General features: G+C 42.5%; 2 protein-coding genes across 4 annotated transcripts; one reads left to right on the plus strand and one right to left on the minus strand.

The window, feature by feature from the left end:
- Window positions 1-6,387: 6,387 nt before the first annotated feature.
- On the minus strand, window positions 6,388-10,391 carry wnt1 (wingless-type MMTV integration site family, member 1). 2 transcript variants are annotated; one of them, XM_057825815.1, is made up of 5 exons: window positions 10,065-10,391; window positions 9,882-9,997; window positions 8,667-8,920; window positions 8,106-8,371; window positions 6,388-8,022 (listed from the first exon to the last, which is right to left on the minus strand). In XM_057825815.1, exons 2-5 carry the CDS (start codon window positions 9,980-9,982, stop codon window positions 7,531-7,533), a joined length of 1,113 nt encoding a protein of 370 aa, XP_057681798.1. In that variant the 5' UTR covers window positions 9,983-9,997; window positions 10,065-10,391; the 3' UTR covers window positions 6,388-7,530. The 2 variants fall into 2 exon arrangements, with proteins under 2 accessions (XP_057681798.1, XP_057681790.1); XM_057825807.1 differs by having other exon boundaries at window positions 9,882-10,391.
- Window positions 10,392-12,819: 2,428 nt separating this feature from the next.
- wnt10b (wingless-type MMTV integration site family, member 10b) lies at window positions 12,820-20,947 on the plus strand. Of its 2 annotated transcripts, XM_057825793.1 has the most exons (5): window positions 12,820-12,896; window positions 13,185-13,447; window positions 17,795-17,982; window positions 18,061-18,228; window positions 20,025-20,947. In XM_057825793.1, exons 1-5 carry the CDS (start codon window positions 12,820-12,822, stop codon window positions 20,523-20,525), a joined length of 1,197 nt encoding a protein of 398 aa, XP_057681776.1. In that variant the 3' UTR covers window positions 20,526-20,947. The 2 variants fall into 2 exon arrangements, with proteins under 2 accessions (XP_057681776.1, XP_057681767.1); XM_057825784.1 differs by having other exon boundaries at window positions 17,795-18,228.
- The last annotated feature ends 2,069 nt before the right edge of the window (window positions 20,948-23,016 follow it).

The raw sequence follows: 23,016 nt of genomic DNA on the forward strand, positions 1-23,016 counted from the left end.
TAAATTGTTGTATATAGTCGAATCGTCTCAAAATATGATTCTAATTCACATAATAATGCCATTTAAGACTTTTTTTCTCGTGTCATATGCTCTTTAAATCAGTGTTTAGAATCACCATACACACTGATCAGCCAAACTGAAGAGATGTTACATGATTCACTTCTGTGCCAGTATGTTATCCTTATTAAGTAAAAGCAATATAACTTACCAGCTAGTCAGTAGAATACGGTATGTGTAAAGGTATGTGTACTAAGTACTAAGCACAATAATAATAATAATCTGAAGTACATTTTGTTTATTAAGGCAAATGTGTGTAAATAATTAAGGATAGTGTGAAGTGAATGAATAATGCAATGGGGGGGGGGGGGGGGGCACTTTGAGTGTCCTAAAAAGCGCTCTATGAGAGCGAGGCGTTATTAGACTTTTATTAAATATGCTATTGCTCCAAGTCCAACTGTCCCCCTTACTTGCACATGCTCAAAGGGCCCCATGTTGCCTGGGGCCCCCGGGGACCCTTGCTACGCCTCTGACCATGGTCATGAGTTTTGGGACTTTTCACGATTCAGTTGAATGAGGACGAGTCACAAATATTTTGACCGAGCGTACAGAAATGTAAAAAAATGTTTGTTTATTGAATTAAACTGTGTTGTGGGTCTGCCTTGTGTCATAGACAAAGATTAAATTTCAGGGGACAGTTCCAGAATGAACATTTTGTCTTTCTTTGTTTAAGTGTGTATTGAAAAGCAGCTGGCAGAGCTTTTAGCATCTCTGCGGTTCTGGAAGCTATTAGTGATAAAAGCCTCTGTGTGTCTATTACACAGACAAGAGCGGGTGAGAGAAAGCCGTGTACATTTGACAGTGTGACACCAGGAAAATATGCATGTTTTAGGATAGCGAAGGGGAAGAATGCAAAACAATTGTGATTGTGCTTTGCAAGCCATTCCCAACATGCTTTTACTTGGGAAGATGTGTGGCTCATATGGTTCCCTGTCCCCTTCGACACTGCGTGGTGTTAGGAAGAAATGCCTTATTTACTGACTGTGACTGCTGAATTGATTGTATAATGGACAGGATAAAGTGCCTTGGAAACATGAGTGTCGTCACATGCAAGCACATACAAACATGTGTGGCCTGTCTATTTGTGGTCGGAGATGGCCATATTGCTGTTGCATTCAAGCAAAGCACACACTCAAGCTGACTCTGGTGACTCCACCCTCCCATTTACCTATCCTCATTCATCCAGCACCTGTCCTAAGTCTGTCCATCCGTGCATCTGTTGTCATGGGGTTGCCCTTTTACAGTGAGCCATCTTAAGTTAGAAGATGTGAGAAACTGGAATAGGTGCGTTACTTGTGGATGCATGAGTGCAGTCGGAGCGCCAGTGACAGAAGAATGTGTCATAGTTCCTGCAAGCCGCTCGACTCCCAACGTGCTGCAAATAAACATTCCTCCACTAGTGTGTCAGTGTTGAGCCCTTGCCCACTTCTCCTGTAAAACACAGCTCCTAATTAAAACCAAAAAGCTTTTTTGTCCTGTACCAATGAACAGCTTAGATATCAGGGTTTGGTGCTGTGTCGACTCAAAGATTGCATGTTGCGGTCCTGGCCATGTCCACTGGATAAGTCATCTACGAGTTAGATGTGGGTTTGGTTTCTTCACACCTTCAGTGCACAGTTCTCAATCTCTCACGCCACTGGGGCACCGAGCCTAACTACAGACATCGTACAGATTGCTCAGCATGCTGAAGTGCTCCATACATATTCCGAGAATGATTCATTCAAGGCATAAAACCATGCAGCTGAAAAGCCGTTGTTCGTCAATGTCTGAAGGTTTGCCGACAGCTTTAAATGTGGGCTGCATCCCTCCTCAACAAGCACTCTTGGGCTGCGTTCCAATCACGGTTTGAGTTGCCCTCGCTCACTTGCCCTGAGAACTTGCTATGACGTCACACTGAGGCCACTTGGAGGGTGGAGGGAAAGTGGGCGGAGGGGGAGCGAAAGACGTAAATGGAACACACCTGCCTACGTTCACTCACAGGCAAGAAAATCATGGAACAACCACAAGGTGTTGGAGTAGCGCTATACTGCCTATTTATCAGTAGCGCCTCCAGATATTCTTCATAGGGGTGGCCAAATGGGGCCACTTAAAACCTTTGGGTGGCACACCAAAAAATAAAAGCCATAATTTCAGGTTTTTACTATGTTGTAGTATTAAACAAGCCAGTAGAAAATTGTCAGAAAGACTTCAAGACAGACCTTCTGATATACTTATGTTGATGGTGTTATATTGTTTATTGTATACTATTATATTGTGTTAATGTACATAGTCCATAATAGTCCAGTCAAAATTTTGAGTTCCGCAGCAACTACAATCTGACATTATACTGGCGAGTGGGGTGACCAGTGGTGTAGCCAACAAATTCATTTGCGGGAGCCGTGGCCAGGCCTCGCCACCCATTGGTGACACCATTATTCCACATCGTACAAAATAATCTGCGACTCATGTCAATAAACCTGAGAAGTATTCCGCGCTTGATGGCTGTTGAGTTAATTATCGAGGGTTGATTGAATATTTGCTTGATTGATTGAATATTTGCTTGTGCTCATATATACCTAATACATACATAATACATATTGCCATATTTTTTCTTATTTGATATAACCTGTAAATGATTATTGCTTGCTATACTAGGTTGTAGTATAATGTTTAAGTGTTATAAGTGTTAAAGAGGGTCGGGGTGACAACTGCCTTGCTTCATGGCCACAACATTGCGTAACTAGACCTTCTGGGACATCTTCAGCATCTTACGTCTAGACTTTCGTCTAGACTTTCGAGGACATCTTCCATTCGAGGACATCTTCCATGGCCGCAGCGTTGCATAACTGAAGTGTTTGGGTCATTCTGACCACTTTATCTAAGTGCCTTTGCTTACACATGTGTATTTAGTTAGTTCCGCCTACATTCACACATAGCCAATCAAAATTACATGGGTGTCTCCAGCTTGCTTTCCCCCTGCCTTTAGGGCGGCACCTTTCTGTGTTAGGACAAGCCCCTAATAAAAGAACGAGCAAGGAGTTTAGGTTTAGATCAATTCTGGTGACTGAACAGCGTGATCTAGCATTTCACTGTCTAGTCCCTCCTTGCCCTCCTTGGCCAAGAAAACTGAGTGTCTTCTCTCCTTATTTTTGGGTAATTTTACAAATGTCTACCTAAGGGTCTATTTTTTAACTTGACAGTGGCAATACGTTGGTACCTGGGAATTATCAGAATTATAAATTTTGTATCAAATTTTATTTGGGCATTTCATTATTTATTTATTTATTAGTCTATACCTTACAATATGTAAACAGATTTGTTGTTCAAATACATTTAACCATTTTGAAGTGTAAATTCAGTCCCTCCCAACGCCATTAGATTGACAGACCATTCCTTTTGTTAAAAGCAAAATAGGCAAGCGAAATACAAACATCAATGACAAAAATTGTCATTGTTTTTTCCTTTTCTTTACTGACAAAAGTGAAAGTCAATAAAAAAGTAACTTTAGTCATTATTTATTCATTTATTTCTCTTTCTGTTTATTTATTTATTTTTTTAATTTTAGCACTCCTGTGATTCCATACGTCCTGCCATAACTGCCACATACAGTCAAATTTTTTTATTTTTATGTGTTAACAACAATGATAAATTTTACAATTCCAAAGGCAGTTTGGTATCACATTCAAACACCGTGCTGGCTCCTAACCCATTCATTAATTCTTCTTTGGTGGTAAATAGACAGCAGCCAACGGTATTTGAGCTGCATATCACCACCGCATGGACATATTTTCCGTGTACCACTGCAATGCATTGTGGGATACAGGGAGCTCCGGAGTGACCATCCTTTTTCACTCGATCACTGAGCCCTCTGAGGGTCCATCTCACCAAGTTCACTTCGCTGTTTTGGGAATTGGAACTTCCCTTAAGATGGCGGCCGGGATTCAACCGGGGGGCAGTGGCTAGGGCAAGTGAGCGAGGGCTCATTTAAACCGCGATTTAAACACATCCTCGGCCCACAAACCCGGAACGGTTGAAGTCAAATTGGCGTGCGCGTGGCATGTGTTGCGACCTTGAAGTTTTAGCATATTGCCCCCTAAGTGGCGACGCTCCCTTAACTGTGTGGCCGCCTGTGGCAGGTCTGCGGATGATGAAGTGATGGAGATGTTAGGAGGCCATGGCCATTGTGATACTGCGTGACTCTCACTCTGGAACGGCCATCTGTCCAAGAGGTCAGTTGCTAGGGGGACCATTCTCCTGCACTAGGTCTGCCTTCCAGCTGCCTTCCACATTCGTGCAGACACACACGGGTTGAGTTTTCTATAGAAAATCTAAGTTCAAATCATCACTTGTATCTGATTAATTCTATGTATCCATATACATTATGTATCTATCCATCCATCCATCCATCCATCCATCCATCCATCCATCCATCCATCCATCCATCCATCCATCCATCCATCCATCCATCCATCCATCCATCCATCCATCCATCCATCCATCCATCCATCCATCCATCCATCCATCCATATTCTGAATTCTCCCAATTCATATGCCCTTTCAAATTCAAACACACCCAACAGGCAAACAGGCATCCGTGATTCAGAGAGGAATTTTAATGTGAAGCTGCTGTGCTGTATCATCAGCTATGATATAACTGCTCAAGCATGGGTCATAAACACCTTTAGGTATAAAAATGTCACACTAAGTGCATGCTGGTCAACAGTCCCATCTTTTTTTCATGGTTTAATTCAAACCAAACACGTCTTTTTTTCTGGTTATTTCTTCATCAGTGTGTCTCATCATGCTGTCATCCCCGGCCCGCACTTCCCTTCTGCTCATCCAGTGACAGTTTTGTTATTTTGGAAGTCGGCCTTCTCACCACGACTGCCTGATCGCCGCCTGGCAGGCCCGTGTGTCAAAGGTGGCTGCAGCAGAACAGACTGTGGGAACAGCCGGTTAGCCTCCTCTGGTCCCCTGCTCCCCAACCAGAGGGGCAGCCATCAATCCAACTCTCCCCCTGCCTCTGTACACACACTGCAGCACAAACACACAAATGCCCAACCAAACACACACAAGCACAAAAAGCCGACAACGCTCACACCCTCTCCCAATAATCCTCGGAAGCAATTTCATCTCGACTCGGGTGGCGGCCCATTGTCGCCGGCCCCTTCAATCTTTCCTTATTAACTCTCGCTTTGTCCCGCATCCGAGCTTCTGGACTCATCTCTGCTACATTCCGATCGGAGCTGCTCCCAGCACTCCCGGGCAACCTCCATTCCCTAATCCCAGTGCCTCCCCCACCCCGAAGAACTCTCCCAGTTTTTTTCTTTCCTAAACCTGCCGATCACCTACTTACAAAGTAAGGTAGGGGCATTAACTTCATTGCTTTTCTGAAGGCTGGAGTGTAAAGGCGGGGTGGGTGAAGTGGGAGGCGGCCACAAAGTGACTCCAGACCAGACAATTAGAACAATGAGTCGGGCCTGTAGGGTGCTAACTCGCTGCGTCACGCCTGGACGGTGGGGTATTTTGTCAGTTTAATGAATTGTCCATCAGGCCTGGGCTCCATCGCAGGCCGCGCACGGAGAGGCCAGCAGGGACCCAGACACTAAGTCGGTATTTATTACACTGCCTTTGTCACTAATTGAGCTAATTATCACTGACTCCTCAGCACTCCCATAGGCACCCCCCCAATTCACCCACCCTCGAACTCTTCCACCTCACTCCCTGCCATTTGAACTTTGCCTTCTCCCTTCTTTTAACATTTCTTCCATCTTATGTTTTCAATTGAACTAAATATGACTTATGTATTTCTTTGCTGCTCCCACCTCTAGAGATATATCCTGTAAACCTTCACAAGAGTTCACACCTGTTTCCTTGTGCTCTGGGCATAGTGGAGGAGGAAGATTTTGCGCTTTCCGATGTCATGTGGTTGGATGGAACTCTTGCTTTTCACTTTAAAAAAGAAAAAAAAAAACTTATTTAGTTTCCTGAGTGTAAGCCAAAATATTCATTCCAATGCCACGAAAGGTATATTTGGCCGGATAAGCCGAGCCATCTTCAGCGAAGAGCACAGATGCAAGGATGTTTTGTCAGCCACTGCTAATAGGATTAAAGATCAGGACACCCAGGGATGGATTTATATGATCACTTGGTGGAGCGTAAAAACAAAACAAAAACACACACACACACACAAAAACATAAAGTGGAAACATTCAGAGCTTAACTGAAAAATATAGACTTTATTGTTCTATTATTCAATGGAAAAAAAACACCTATATCACATGTTTTCCCTAAAGAGTGTCACTTCTTATGTCTTTCTACTCTTGAAATATAAAAACCCTTCAAAATAAATATTTCTTATATTCAGACTGTTAAAAAGAGGTGTATTTAGTGCATTTCAAAACACAAGATGTTGCACTGTTCTGTTCCTTGTAAAAAATTGAATCAGCTACATTACTCCAGAAAATAATCATAAAAATACAAAACAGTCAGAGTGAAAGTAATCTCATTTTCTCCAGCATTGACAGGTGCATACATCATTCAGCAATGATGTTCATAAATATATTCATATATTTTTGTTATATACAGCATTTTGGTTCTCGTAGCCGATACACAGTATGATGTTGGTTTAATTGTAATTAAAACATTCAAAACTATTCTCAATCCTTGTGGTCTGGTTCACTTTATGGAGCTTTTACAGGGTCACATTTACTTACAAATACATCCTCTAGTTGCATAATGCTCAACGTAATCATAATGCATTTGAGTCCAGTTGCTTCTGTAAGATTTGATCGGTTCGCATTTTCATTGGCATGCCCCAGTGCCAGTTATTTAGTTTTTAGCGCGCTGAGGAATCTGATCACGGGTGAAATGCAGGTGCTGCTCCATATGGAATCTAAATAGAACAGATCAGTGTTAACTGCATGCGGAGAAGTAAACACCTATGTTTTATACTGGCCGTGACATTCTCGATAGGCTTTAGTAGTTTTTATAAATTTTTTTCCCACGTTTGTTTATAAAAAAAAAAAAAGACATCTACATCATTTGCTACCATGCACTTCTATCCCTGTCCATCAAATGTTGACATTCATGTGCCTCCAGAAATTAAATACTTCTCCAAAACTGTTGGAGACCTATTTGTGGGGGTGCCTGTGTATATACCTGCCTAAAACAAAACTATAAGTAACAACAAGACGAGACCACAATGATATCACGAAAAGACCGCAATGAAATTGTGGAACTTATAATATCATGAATATGTATACCCTGTTCATTTGTTTGTGCTTTTGTCTATAGTTTGAAATTTTGGGGTGATTTTTCACTACCAGTTCTCCAAGTTTAAATGCATTAAACATCCATTGCCGTCAGTAACAGCAAATGAATTAAGATCCCTGTCAGTTTATCCTAATATTTGCCTGCTTTATCATGTATAACTAGTTTTGCTTGTCACAGGTCTAAATTATCATCTGCAACGCCCCCCCAACCGACCCCTGATCATAAACACTGGTGTAAAGTTCGAGAACTGGTGCAGTTCAGGCAGCTGACGTGACAACACCAGTGGAATGTGCAGTTGCACCGCTCTGTGACACTCTCAGCCCGGGTCTCAAACCCACGTCCGCAGCAGAGCAGCTCGCATCCATCCAGGCCTGGCGAGGAGCTGTTGCAAGTTCTACCCGTGGTTCCCAAAGTGCCAGTTTTGCCATTGAAGGAGCAAAAGTTAGGCGATTTCTCAAAATAGACCAGATCCATGACGGAGGGGGATTTGTGAGAAGGGTTTTCTGGTTCCAGGTGGCGAGGGTCCGCTCGGTGCGAGGCGCGATTACTACCCTTATTGGCGTAGATGACTCGAGATGCACCGTCAAAGCGGTCCTTGAGGAAGTCTCCCACTGCGCGGAAGCTTGGAAGACGCATCCAACAGGTGCGCACTGTGCAGGAGCCTGACATGCCGTGACACTTGCATTCCTGCTGCATCTCTGAGGACACCGTCTGCAATGAGAGTGAACCAAAATCATTATTGGCATGCACCCCTCCCTGCAAGAGACTTTGCAAATTTCTCTGTCAATCGCTACCATTCTGCCAGCCTCGTTATTGTGCAGGTTGGTGAGGTAGCGCAGATCTCGACCTTTTTCACTGGAGTCCACAAATTCCCGGCTAAACATCCTGCCGAAATCTACGTTGTCACTGCAGCCCCCCCAGTGCCAGTCCGGCCCGCCGGGACCCCTACGTCGGTAATCGCAAGTACACGATTCGATGGCTCCTTCCGAACAGGAGCGAGCTACCGCATGGGTCACCCCAGCGCTGGTGATGGCAAAGACAAAGGCTGTCTCTCTGCAACCTGGAAAGACAACAGCAAAACGTGCTATTGAACACCAGTTGAATGAGGAACCTTGGTTGGATTAACTGTCAATCACATCCACTAGATACAGAAACACAGAAACTCCACACACAAAGGCATAGAACCCTCACTGTGAGGCAATAGTTCCAACCACTGGCCACCATGCTCCTATCCAAATCCCTTTTCTTCGACGAAAAACTTTATGAAAAGGCAGTTTTAATATGAACAAGAGATTCTGTTTCATCCTCCCCAAAGTCTTCCAGATCGCCTGGAGAGAAAGACAAGTGAGACTTACCACGGTTGACAATTTTGCCAAATATCGCCGGGCTGTGGGTGGTCGGGCAGTTCCAGCGGCGGTTACGGAACTGCCACTTGCATTCTTTTATGGCTGTGTGCAGTCCAGCAGTGACGGCGTGCAAGATGCCAGGATTCTGCCGAATCAGACGACGTTGACGACGACTCAGTAGGGCCAGGCTCGGGTCCAAGACCAACTGCACATTCTTGGAGTTGGTGAGAAGATTGGAGGTCGAGGCCACGTTGACGACACCCCTGGCACAAGGAGAAGAACAAATCAAATCAAGTCACACTGGTACAGTCTCGCTCCAGCAACAACAGGTTAAAGAGGACTAATAATTCAATTTCAGCCAGGAGAGGCGTTGGTGCATTCATGGATCAAACACCTGTTGTTGTTTTTTCTGTTCAGGTTATCTTGATCAAAATGTACTGAAATATTTAGCCATTTTAAAGTCTTCAGGCCGTACTCAAGAAAATCTGCTCAGCTGAACTGGACCATTTCCAGTGAAGCGACATCAATTCCTAATATTGATATTTGTGAATCAAAAAATTTGTGTAAAAGTATTTTCCTGTAATTGTTGGATAGCAATTTAATTTATTTAGTTTTTGCCTTTGTCATGTTCACTATATCTAAGATAATTAACCACATATACTTCACCCTTGCATGTGTTCAATCTGTTTGAATCTTTCATCCGTACCAGCTGAGGGCAGAGTCTGAACTGCATTACTTAAAAAAACAAAACACTAAAGGTTCATATCAAGCCTCATATGTCTCTGCAATACCAGCTGTCATTTTAGATGCAATTTTGTAGCCTTATTTAACTGCAAAGTTGCTTCCAAATCATCTTAAATATTTTGTCCAAAAATGGCTCAGTCCAAAATTTACAATGTAAATAAACACATAAAATGATCTCTGCTAACAAAGCTAAAAAAAAAAATCTTTGCTGATGAGCTTGAATAGAAAGTTATTGTTGCTTAGCAACATTATAGAAAAATGATAAACCCTATTTATCTCCAATGTCAATAAATTCACTGACTTGAATTCTTCAAAGGTCAGATGGAGAAATTTGTAAACCCGTGTGGCTGAATTGAGCTAATTGGGCCAAACTAACACGTCACTATAAGAGTCTGCAAGTGGTCAAAAACCAACGTTAAACAAGTTGCCTTTTTTGTGTGTGTGTGTGCGAGTGTGTGTGTGCATCGTGCATGCACTCACCACCACCGGCCACTATTGTTGACCGCCCCGGTGCCCGAGAGAGACGAGACCAGCAGGATGCACGCGGCTTTCACTCCCAGCAGAAGTGCCAGACTCCTCATCGCGCTCTCGCTCACCTTGGATATTGACATATTTTCATGTCCTAATGTCATCTGATGCAACATCCAACGAACGGTGTCTTACCTCGGCGCCTTAATTGACTCGAGTGTGCGACGTGGAGTGGATGCTGCACTCCTCCTCACTGCGTCCCTCTGAGTGATGCTCTGCGCGGTGCGTGGAACGCGTGGGACAGTCCCGCAGACTTGATCCCCTCGGCGGTGACAGCAGATAGGCAACACATTCTTCTCTTATTGAGTGCTACGAGGGGGAATAAAAAAGGGATTTGCTGCTCACATCTCCCTCTGTGTTTTTTCTCTCTCTTCCTCGGAGCCCTTTCAATAGGATTGGAGGGAGGGATAGTTAATGCTCTTCATAGGGCGCACAATGAATAAGGAAACACAACTGTGCAGAAAAGACAGACGAGGAGGAGGTGGGGTGGGGGAGAAATCCCTATAGTTGCGCATATTACTTGCGGAATCGAGAATATTTTCTGCTCCGTGTGATGTTTTGCTGCTGGTGCTGGTCGTTCCATTAGTTAACCGGCGCAATGTGAGCCTAAGGATGGGGGGGAATATGTCCTTTTAAATCCGCCAACTCTCCACAATATTTCCCCCTCTCCCTCTCACTTGTTTTGCACCGCCTCGAATCTAATTTACACTCCCGCACCTTAATTATGTGATCCACAAACAAGTGTTAATTTTTCTGCGACCCCGACGTGATGGAAGAGGAATAAGTCATTCCTATATACATATGGCCTCCAGACCCCCCCCCCCCCCCCCCCCCATGCACGTGTGATCCTATTTTAGTCATGTCCCTAAATTTCTTCATACTGGGAGCGACATGTGACACTTATCTGCTAATTTCCATACTCCCATGTCGAATAATCTCTATGATGACAGTAAAAGGAAGTGGTCTTTTGTAAAGAGACAGCAAACCTGCATTTTTAGTAGTGGGGTTCTATATATGAAGGCGCACAAACGAGGCTTCCTGAAGCAGTCATGCGACACCGAGCAGATTAGCTCCAATCCGGATAAAGGGGGGAGCCTTTTATATACAAATCAACTTCAAATCACTTTTTAAGCCACTTAGATATACACGCCAAGGCAGAATGCTAATGCACTTTTCATTGCCACAGTTTAGGGAATGGAAGGAGATTAGATGAATTGGTGTCACAATGCGAACCGTGTTGGGGGTGTGAGGGTTAATTTAGAGCTATAAAACTTGTGCATTTCCAGCGCCGGTACTGTTTTTCTCGCAGTTTAAAGGATTTGTACTGTCATCACAGACACCTGTTCGCGATGAAATATGCAGTACATGAAACGCTCAGGTAAATAATGATGTAATGCACATGCAGTCAAATTGAAGGAATCGCTATATTATTCCCCTATTGCATGCATTGTGTGAAATAAAGACTTTAGGATGACAAAGTGAAGTTGTCGCTCTGATGAAGGTGCTTGGGGTGTGTGTGGGGGTTTATTGTCTGTGAGGAGCCGCTTGCCTGCTGCTGCCTCCCTCGTACAGTGACAACGTCCCCCACTTCTCCCCTTAATTTCACATCCATCAATGACTCTTCATGGACAATCCACATCCTTTCTCGCAGGGCATTTTGTTGTTATAAAATTTCACGACTTGACATAACCGCACCTTGACGCATTGACGCTTGTGCGTAAAATAGCAGAGCAACTTTTACGCACAAGGAAGAAAGTAAAAAAAAAGGTGCAATAGAAAGGTTTCTCTTTAACCTGTAGATTTTCTCAGTTCATATAGTACAATACAACTTTCAAATTAAGCGACTTCTTAAAATATTTGAAGTAACTCCAATGTTATTTATTTAATTTTGATATTTGACTGGAAACAACATTTCCGGTGCACCAATTGCTTGCAAAATACTACATAAAAAACTAAGAAATATGGAATAATCAAATTTAACATTCAAAATCATTATGACGTTTGTTTTTTGTTTATAAAATTAAGAACCGACTCGGTCCCTCTTAATTCACATGAAACTTCATTTAGTAATATTATCATTGTTAGTGACCAAATGTCGTTTTGTTATTTTTGTCACATTTCAAAAGTTTCAAAAAAAAAAAAAAAAAAAAACCATCTAAAAACTCGCTTTTACATTCAAACCAAGTTCAACATATTTGAATTTATGACCGCGTTTGTTTACTAATCAAGAGGTCACAAAAATACCCCTGCAGGTTTCATTCATTTAACAGAAGTTTTACCGCTGCATTCAACAGTTAAGTTCATTACCTTGGAGCAGTAATTTAGAAGACGAAAGAGATCAGCATAACCGGATGGGTGCAAATATATGTGCGCCAATTAATAAAAAGCAATATTTTTTACATGAAAACTGTTGACTCGCAACTTCAAATAGCTACTTTGCTTGGGCTATTCATTTGTATTTTACAAATAGGACTATAGTGTAGTTTTTTCTGTTTTTAATTGTTTAGTCAAGTAATGTAAAAGTGTTTCACATCCATCACAAAATTCCAGTTTCTGTCCATACGTTTTGCTCATCCTCAATTTTCTTTCATACCATCTAAATGTTATTTTACTGAGAGAGTTGTGACATAATACTAACTTTAATAGCGGCCAATATTTTGCAAACAATCGCCTTTGCCCCTTTCCACACGCCCCCCTCTATCCCTCACTCCTCCTCCCGCGCTCGTCCTCCTGCTCCAATGTGCGCCAGCTCCTCTGCGCTCTTGCTTCAGTCTCCTGTCGTTTGGCGCCGCCGCACTGACAATAAATCCCCATCCCAACAAAATAATCAATAGTGTTTATAAACACGGGAAAACTTCAGCAGCGATTTAATGTCACGGCGCGACAGAAAATGGAACTACCAAACAAACTGCGCTTGGACAGGTGCCCTATTTTGGCGGCAGCCTTGTTATTACTACCTGCGTTGACGTAAGTGCATTTAAGAGCTCTTCTGAAAATTACACTCAAATTGACGACTTTAGGACACCACTACACATTTGTGTGTGTGAAATTTGACTTGCAAAACGGTTATTTCTAATTGTCTATAAATTTAAATAATTATGTCAAACGTTCTCACGCAACCCGCAGAGGACGTGTGCACCAATTGAGTTTTCTGTTTATATCTTATTTAAATCTACAGTAAATCAATGTTTTCCATGGCCGTGTGAATTGTCTGTCCATCTCTCTCAATAAGGGTTACTGTAATGTTCCCGACAGGGTTTTATGTAATGACATTCTCAGCCTGAAGGTGGCAGGAGACCCGGTTCTAAACGCAAACTCGGTGTGCTTGCGCCTGGCTGGCCTCAGTAAGCGTCAGATGAGGATGTGCGTGCGTCAACCCGACGTGACGGCCTCCGCTCTGCAGGGCATCCAGGTGGCCATCCACGAATGTCAGCAACAGATGCGGGACCAGCGGTGGAACTGCTCATCCCTCGAGAACCTCGGCAAGCTTTTGTACCACAGCAACATCCTCAACAGGGGTGAGACTCCAAAAGTGCATGAAAAAAGTTCAATTTGGTCAAAACACTTTAGTTGTAGTTTCTCAATGGCAGACCCGCCCACAATAGGTAAAAAAAAAAAACATGAAAAAGGAAAAAAAAGTTTTCTTGTAAGTTTTCCTTGTTAAAGGGATCCACGGATAGAAAGGCTTGTAGTTCTTAAAAGATAAATGTTATTATGAGTTAAAATAACTTGACATTGAAACCCCTCTTGAAGTTTTCGTTTTTAAACAATTTGTAAAATTAGTTTAACTAGTAGGTCTCCATTGTTGTTGACGTCGCAGGGCTGTGGCATCACATGGTTACGCTGCCGAGCTTCCAGAGTCTGACTCTAGCGACATAAAAATGTCATCTGTTCAACCCTTTCAATTTGAACCCGAGAGGTACATTAACGAGCATGACAGCACTGTCGATATAAATGAGCAGCAAAAGCAAAATGAACAGGAACGACGGGATGAGACGAGACGAGAGTAGGAAAAAAAACAGTGTTCTGCCAAAATGTGCTACACTGGCGAAATGTGCTTCAAGAGGCGAATTTGACACCCAAAGCACCACCGTGCCCCTTCAGCTTGTTTTGTTCAGATGCATAAAGACGGAAAGTACTACAAATGCCTTAAGAAAATACTGAAACGATGTAAAAATCAAATAAGGTTTGTTTAAATATACCACATGACTAATGTGGTCGACAGATCAACAATCTGCCTTAATGCTACCACAAGAAAACACGATGCTTAAAAGTATGAGAGGGGGAAAAGTATGCTGAGGCAATGAAAATGTAATAAAACTCAATAAAAACATACTCGCCGCTTTTAACTGATGTGCGCATGTCTTGTACGTCTCGTCACGTAGAAGGAATTGGAGTAACCCAGTACTTGTCGTCGATTGACAATCTACGTCATCACCCCGAGCTTCCATTGTATCCATAAAACATGACGCACAACGTAGGTCAAAACATGTACTAAATATTATAGATTTTTAAATCAATGGCAATATTTTATGTGTTTGTAATAACATATTTTAGTAAAAGAGACCAAATGCGGCTTATTAGAACCTATAAGTATTTAAGTCTGAGGTTCCCTTTAAGATTGTGTTGTACCTTAGCTCAAGAAAAGTTGGAAAAATGTACCTTTGAACAATGACCCGCAAAAAAACTAAAATTTACCAAAACACAGCTTATGAAAACACCCCAAAGAAAATTCAAGCTTAAAATATATTGAAACTACTGTTAACATTGTAATGTGTTTGAGACTCGTGGACTTGTTTGTCCTTGATTACAACTTAAAACGGGAGGACATTACAGTTGTGGTCAAAAGTTTACATACACTTGTGAAGAACATAATGTCATGGCTCTCTTGAGTTTCCAGTTATTTCTACAAGTCTGATTTTTCTCCGATAGAGTGATTGGAACAGATACTTCCTTGTCACAAAAAACGTTCATGAAGTTTGGTTCTTTTATGACTTAATTATGGGTTAACAGAAAAAGTGATCAAATCTGCTGGGTCAAAAATATACATACATGGATCTGAAAAAGCGAATCATTGACTTGAATAAGTCAGGAAAGTCACTTGGAGCCATTTCAAAGCAGCTGCAGGTCCCAAGAGCAACAGTGCAAACAATTGTTTGTAAGTATAAAGTGCATGGCACTGTTTTGTCACTGCCACGATCAGGAAGAAAACGCAAGCTATCACCTGCTGCTGAGAGAAAATTGGTCAGGAGGGTGAAGATTCAACCGAGAATCACCAAAAAGCAGATCTGCCAAGAATTAGAAGCTGCTGGAACACAGGTGTCAGTGTCCACAGTCAAGCGTGTTTTGCATCTCCATGGACTGAGAGGGTGCCGTGCAAGAAGGAAGCACTTGCTCCAAAAGCGGCACCTTAAGGCTCGACTGAAGTTTGCTGCTGATCACATGGACAAAGATAAGACCATCTGGAGGAAAGTTCTGTGGTCAGACGAAACAAAAATCAAGCTGTTTGGCCACAATGCCCAGCAATATGCTTGGAGGAGAAAAGGTGAGGCCTTTAACCCCAAGTACACCATGCCTACCGTCAAGCACGTTGGTGGTAGTATTATGCCGTGGGGCTGTTTTGCTGCCAATGGAACTGGTGCTTTACAGAGAGTAAATGGGATAATGAAGAAGGAGGATTACCTTCAAATTCTTCAAGATAACCCAACGTCATCAGCCCGAAGATTGGGTCTTCGGCGCAGTTGGGTGTTCCAACAGGACAATGACCCCAAACACACATCAAAAGTGGTAATGGAATGGCTAAATCAGGCTAGAATTAAGGTTTTCGAATGGCCTTCCCAAAGTCCTGACTTAAACCCCATTGAGAACTTGTGGACAATGCTGAAGAAACAAGTCCATGTCAGAAAGCCATCAAATTTAACTGAACTGCACCAATTCTGTCAAGAGGAGTGGTCAAAGATTCAACCAGAAGCTTGTGGATGGCTACCAAAAGCGCCTAATTGAACTGAAAATGGCCAAGGGACATGTTACCAAATATTAGTGCTGCTGTATGTATATTTTTGACCCAGCAGATTTGATCACTTTTTTCTGTTCACCCGTAATAAAGTCATAAAAGAACCAAACTTCATGAATGTTTTTTGTGACAAAAAAGTATCTGTTCCAATCACTCTATCAGATAAAAATCAGAGTTGTAGAAATAACTGGAAAGTCAAGAGAGCCATGACATTATGTTCTTCACAAGTGTATGTAAACTTTTGACCACAACTGTATATTTGACTCCCCTGGGATTTCAAACATTTCTTTATAATGTGGTCTTAGCTTCAAAATGATAAGGAGAAAAAAACAGATTCTGTTCCAATACCACACAAAATGTATGTGTTCATATTGTTAGGCTTTGTGTTTGTTTGCTCCTAATGTGACATCCTGTGATTGCCCATTGAGTTCAACTGATGTGCGTGCCTGTTCCTTCTGTATCCTCCAACCTGCTTCCTCACGTGTCACCCACCTGTGCCTCGTTGTCTCGTTAACCCTTGTTTGTGTGTATATAAGCTTCCCGTTTTTGTTGAGTCTTTGGCCATGTCTACATCTAGCAGGGTATTTTAAAACCGAGGATTCTGCACTAGTAGACAAGTTTCCGAGGTACTTCCGCATTTCTGCTCGCGACTTCCGTTTTGCACTTTCTCTACCCGCAACAATATTGGAGCTGGAGTTGCATCACTCATCAAAATCCCTCAAAAAAGACAATTTGGAAATATCGCATCCATAATTGATGCAATCATCACGACATGGGAGGACAGCATGTTCATGAATGCAGATGTGGAACCAAGCCCGTGCCGCCACAAATACCCGGTTGTTTATGTAGCCATGTTGCCTCTGTGTTATGGAAGGTATGTTCTCCCTATATCTGCATTTTCATGTGTCCAGTGCTCCAAAAATACTAAAGCATGAAATGACTTGTTATCTTTGATATTGTTATTACGATGATGATTGTAATTATGATGTTTAATATTTTTTACTACAACTACTGTAGTGCTGTGGCCGCAACACATGCTATCTGCAGCTAGCCTGTTGCAAACCAGTACCTGTAGGATGGCACAATTATGTTCAATTTGACTACAATTCTGTGTTTTGCGTCACCGCTGAGACATCATGAGCTTTGCTAAATCTAGTTATACAACAATAAAAAAATGGAGAAAAAACACTCAAATATGGCAAATACCCTGCTACGTGTAGACATTGCCTTAGTCGCGACATTGTCCAAGTTCACGTCAGCGTCGATTCTTATCCGTATCTGCGCCCCAGCCCTCATGTTCCTCTGTTTTATATACCCGGTCTTTTGTTAGTAGTTTTTTTTTTTTTTTTTTGCCTCTGTGTTTTTGGATCACCCCAGTCTTGCTTTGTACTTATTTTTTTTGTGGGCTTTAATTTATTGATGAATTGCCTGTCTGCCTCTCCTCCCTTTCCCTGCATTTGGGTCCAAGCTGCTCACCCGCCCGCATTCCCTGATACATATTAATATTGAAAACAACATTTAAACATTGTCAGGACAGGGAGTTGTTTGGTTGTTTGTCTCCCTGTTCCCTGGCAACCATACACCTGCCTACTGGCCACTGTTGGCAAGAATAAGCTCCGGTACCCCTGTGACCCTCGTGAGGATTAGCGGAACGAAAGATGAATGAATGAATGAATGGTCTCAAATTATTCAAGGTTGTATCCTAAATACAAAATTGACTTCTACACTCGATTGGAAAACACCAAGTCAATTCAATTATGACAATGATTATTCTTGCGTCTTTTGTTTGTTGGTTTTGGTTGCATTGTGATTGCGTGTACCTTATGTTGTGTTTTGTATCTCTTTCTACAAGGTTTTCGTGAGAGCGCTTTCTCGCTCGCCCTGCTAGCAGCAGGTGTGGCACACTCTGTGGCCTCAGCCTGTAGCATGGGCAAGTTGGGGGCGTGCGGCTGCGGGGGTAAGCGCCGTCAGGATGATAACAAGCTCAGGTTGAAGCTGCAGCAGCTGCAGATGCTGCAGAAGGACGGCCCGGGACTCATCGTGGACCCACTACCCTCAAGTCACTTTGGCGACCTGCCCGCCGACCTACACTCCGCCCACTACTCTGCACGCTTCAAGCCTTTTCCTGATGAACTGACGTCACTGCAGGAGACTTGGGAGTGGAGGGGCTGCAATCACGACTTGCGTTTTGGAGAGCGTTTCTCCAAAGAGTGGCTTGACTCCCGAGGATCTCCGAAAGACATCCACGCTCGAATGAGGATACATAACAACCGAGTGGGACGACAGGTGAGCACAAAATGTTATATGTGGGCTGGGTCCTTGTAATGTGTACAAAAGAGTCTTGAGCCACACATTTTGATTCAATCAAAATGTCTGATTTAATTACATTAATTACCTGTTTACCACCAAAGATGAACTGCATACTACAGTATATAAATTAAATATGTTTTTCTATGTATGTGTGAAAGACTGTCTCAGGGCCAAATTCAGGTTTGTAATCTGCTGCAATGATGAACAGCTCCCTGTAGAGGACAGTTACATCTGTTTGGGATTGTAATCTGCATAGTTTTTGAGTAGAAGATTAAGATTATAGAGTTGTCTTTGAGCGTGCCGTTCACTGAAATTCATATTTATTATATGTTCATACAAATATATTAAGAATATCACAATAGTCACATTATTGTGATATTCAATACTCAATATAGCGGTCTTGTCATGAAGTAAAATAATGATCCATCATTGCTTAAAATACAGTTTTTCCTTGGGATATAAATGTAGACACCTGGAGGGGATAAAAAAAAATCTGTTGATGGTCTGGAAACCTCAAGATGGTGAAAGTTTGTCTTTTTCTTCTGTCTGCGTAAACTGTCTGGCAAACTGTCACCTATATTTAGTCTGCAAATTTTGGGGGTTAGGGTTAATAAGTGAAAAAACTAAAGTTGATTTACAAATGGCATGTAAAAGCAACTGTCCTGCAACTGTTCTGCAACTCTTACCATGTCGTTGGGTTATTGTGTCTCTGGTCATGCTTCTGCCACTGATCTAAAACTTCCTCCAAGCTGTATTTGTGGCTTGCAATATAAAACACAAAATCAATTAAGTGAGGAGAAATCAAGTAGCTGATGTATATTTATTAGTGGAACTGAAGTCAAGTACCCACTTTCTAACAGGTGGGTGTCTCAATACTTAGTACACGTACAGTCCCTGGCAAAAGTCTTGTCGCTTATCCATTTTGTAGAGACAATTGCTAATAATCTGACTTTTAATTAATGCCTTCCACCCTGCAGATCTCTCGCACACCCCCATACTGGATGTAACTCTAAACCATTATTTTGCCACCACCAAACTTCACTGTTTTCTGAGTGAATCTCGGATCCATGCGGGCTCCAGTAGGTCTCCTGCAATATTTGCAGCGACTGTGGTGTAATTCAATGGAAGATTCATCTGAAAAATCCACCTTTTGCCACAAAACAGTGAAGTTTGGTGGTGGCCAGACATGAACAGGATGAAAGAGGAAGCATGGAAGACGAAACCCAAGAATGTTGATGAACTCTGGGAGGCAAGCAAGACTGCTTTCTTTGATGTTCCTGATGACTTCATCAATAAATTGTATGAATCCTTGCCGAACCGCATGGATGCAGGCCTTCAAGCCCATGGAAGTCATACAAAATATTAAATTTGGATCTCACAGCACCACTACTTAATTCGCTTATGTTATGTAACATATTTATGTATTTGAAGTACATTTTTTGTTAAATTTTCACACTACTTTCTGTAGGCGACAGTTTTGTCCTGCCAAAATTTGACGTTCATGGCTGCATTAAATAATAAATCTTTTTTTCAGTCATACAAATATATTTTTGTACATTCAACCTCATTTGGGAGGGTCTTAGCTTTCATATAAGCCATTTCTGAAACCAATTGAATAATTAAAAGTCAGGTTTCTAGCAACTGTTTCTACAAAATGGATAAGCGACGAGACCTTTGTCAGGGACTGTACATACAGTATCCATGCAGTGTTTTCATTATCAAGACAAACTGGATGTCTGATCTTTTTTGATGGTTCATTTTCTCACACACAGATAGTAGCTGACAACATGAAGAGGAGATGCAAATGTCATGGCACTTCAGGGAGCTGCCAGTTCAAGACCTGTTGGCATGTTTCACCAGAGTTTCGGCTCGTGGGTTCAGTACTCAAGGAAAAATTCTTGTCAGCCATTTTGGTTAACTCCCAGAACAAGAACAATGGAGTTTTCAATCCTCGAATGGGGAACGGGCGCCGAAGGAGGATGGGGAACCTGAACCGAGGTCGTCGTCGCAGCATATCCAGAGAGTTGGTGTACTTTGAGAAGTCTCCTGACTTCTGCGAGCGGGATGTTGCTGTAGACTCTTTGGGCACGCACGGCCGCATCTGTAACAAAACTAGCCACGGTACGGACAGCTGTGGCTCGCTCTGCTGCGGCCGAGGACTCAACATACTGAAACAGACCCGCAGTCACCGCTGCAATTGTAGGTTTCATTGGTGCTGCTACGTTCTATGTGAGGAGTGCCGTGTCACAGAATGGGTCAGTGTGTGCAAGTAGATCCTAATTGCCTTTACATGACATGGAAAATCCTTAATCCTTGTTCATTGGTTTGGTTCCATGTGTAATTTGGAAGATCCCAGTTTTGTGTTTATTTCAATCCAATCAATCAATCAATCAATCAATCATAGTCCATTTTTCTAGTGCTTTTCATTCATAAAATGCATCTCAAAGCCATTTGCAAACGGAACTTTACCTTTTGTACTTTCACAAGGCCAAGTGAGAGATTGAAAGACTCCTGTCATGCTGTGTTACAATGCTCTCTTCACAGTCCTGCTGCTTTATTCTATTGATGTGTTTTAACTCTACATGTATATTTGTAAATCTATTTTTAATAATTCTGGCTTTTCATTGGCTCTTGGCTGGAACAGCTTGGTTGTAATTAATCCCTTCTATTGCTCTTTAATTTTGCTGTGTAATTTGTATATATTACATGTGTGGCTTTGGACACGCAACAAAACATTTTGTCCTTTTATTTTTTTTAAATGTTGCTAGTGAAAACAACTCCTCACTTAAAAAAAAAAAAAATCTTGACTTTTTTTCCCCAATCTGTTCCGTTCACCTCCTTAGACAAAGAATAGGAATTTGAGTGTCCTTATGGTTTGAACAGTTTTAGTGTATCACATGGGGATTTGATATACTCCTGTTGCGGTTGTTTATTGTGAGAGAAAAGGAGAAGAACAAACAACAACAGGAAATACATTACATGCCTATCCTACATATGAACATAATGGTGCTGTCGATAACTAATTATATTTACCCGTGGACACCGTGTGGGAGGCCTGATAATAGAGGAGGGGACATGTGGATGTGTTGACATCCTATTCTATGCTGCCTGATCGCTAAACCTGGCATTGACAATCTCTCTGCTTGAGTGTGTCTAATTGCACCCTGTCATGTGTGAGCCCAATAGGACGTGCGATAATCTTGCAAAAAAGTGGAAATGCTGCGTAGAGGGCGCCCAAGGGCCCCGGCACCATCCCAGCCAATCGGGGGATGGGGGTGAGCGAGCACGGCCCACCCTTCCTCTCGCAGCTCCGGCAAAGGGGCCGCCACCAACCCACCACCATCAACGCCCCAATTAAATGGCCCTCTTAGAATGGATGAGGAGACGTGCCACCACCACCCGCCCACCTTGACCACCATCCACAGCCGCAACCCTTCTGCCGACACGGTACATCGCAGGACCCCCACGGCCCACCAGGCAGGTCAAGACCCCCATCCGGAGGCGGTGACACTCCACCGACCTGCCGGCACCCAGCTGGCGATCTGCGCTGGGCCCCAAGGAGGATGCCCTGGTAGAATAGAGAGAGGAAGGTCGAAGCAGGAGAATGCCGAGAGGCTGCTGCGGGACTGTAGCCCCAACGCCCCCCACCCCAGCAACTGACAGCCCAGACGAAGAGGAGGCCCCGCCTCGGGAGCCCCGCCATAGAAAAATGTGTGGGACCCACCTACCACCCTATTACTCTGGCTGCCAGGTGCCTGAATGGCAGCCACTACTCAAAAAAATCTTGACTGAGCCCTTGTTATTCTGCCCTTGTGAGTAAATCCTACTTTAGAATTGTACAGCAGGTGTGAGTATGTTTGCTTGTAACTGTGTGAAAGAGGGAACGTGTATGCAGTGTTGTTAATTTTACTTTAAAAAAGTAATTAATTACAGTTACAAATTACTTCTCCCAAAAAGTAATTGCGTTAGTAACTCAGTTACCTGAATGTAAGAGTAATTAGTTACTTGGCAAAGTAACTAGTGATATTTTTTTTTTCTCAAAAAAAAAAAAAAAAAAAAAAAAAAAAAAAAAAAAAAAACAGGTCACACAATGTGAAGCTTAAAGGGTTTGGGGGACAATTGGCCCAAGCCCAATTCTTTACCCTCCACTTAACTAGACACAAGGGTATTGCGATAACTAGCTAGTAACCTTTGCTATGTGTGGAAGTCATTTAAAGTTGTGAATCAATCGTTAAAGTTGTTAAAATTTCTCCCGTTATTGCATTAGTTCCCTTCTGTCTACTTTAAACATGTGTAAGTTTTAAAACTGTTTCATCATTTAAAGATAGATTTAAGTTAAGATTTTGCCGATTTAGGAGCATTTTAGATTTAAAAAATTTACTTAGGTTCGCTAGGAAGGATCTCTACATCAGGGCCTTCCTGAGAGGTCTACTGCTTTAAGATGGCGGCTGTTTACAAACGCATGTAGTCCTTAAAACATGTTGGCAATGCAGCAGTGTCTGTCATCTGCATCTAGTTCTATAATATGATATCTACCGTGTCATGTGGGCGTAGTTTGTCGGCTATAGCTGCAGTCAGGTATTATTGGAGCCATCTAGCATCGCGGTTGCAACGGCGCCGTCTTCCCCACTCCTGCTCTGCTCTCGTCCCCGTGAGTCCGTTTCTCTCAGACTTTTTTTTATTTAACCAACTTAGTAACCCATAGTAACGCACGCCTTTCCCGCCTCAGTAACGGTAACGGCGTTGCCAAGATGAGAAAAGTAA

This window comes from Corythoichthys intestinalis, chromosome 2 (genome assembly GCF_030265065.1).
Source record: "Corythoichthys intestinalis isolate RoL2023-P3 chromosome 2, ASM3026506v1, whole genome shotgun sequence".
NCBI classification, from domain to species: Eukaryota; Metazoa; Chordata; class Actinopteri; order Syngnathiformes; family Syngnathidae; genus Corythoichthys; species Corythoichthys intestinalis.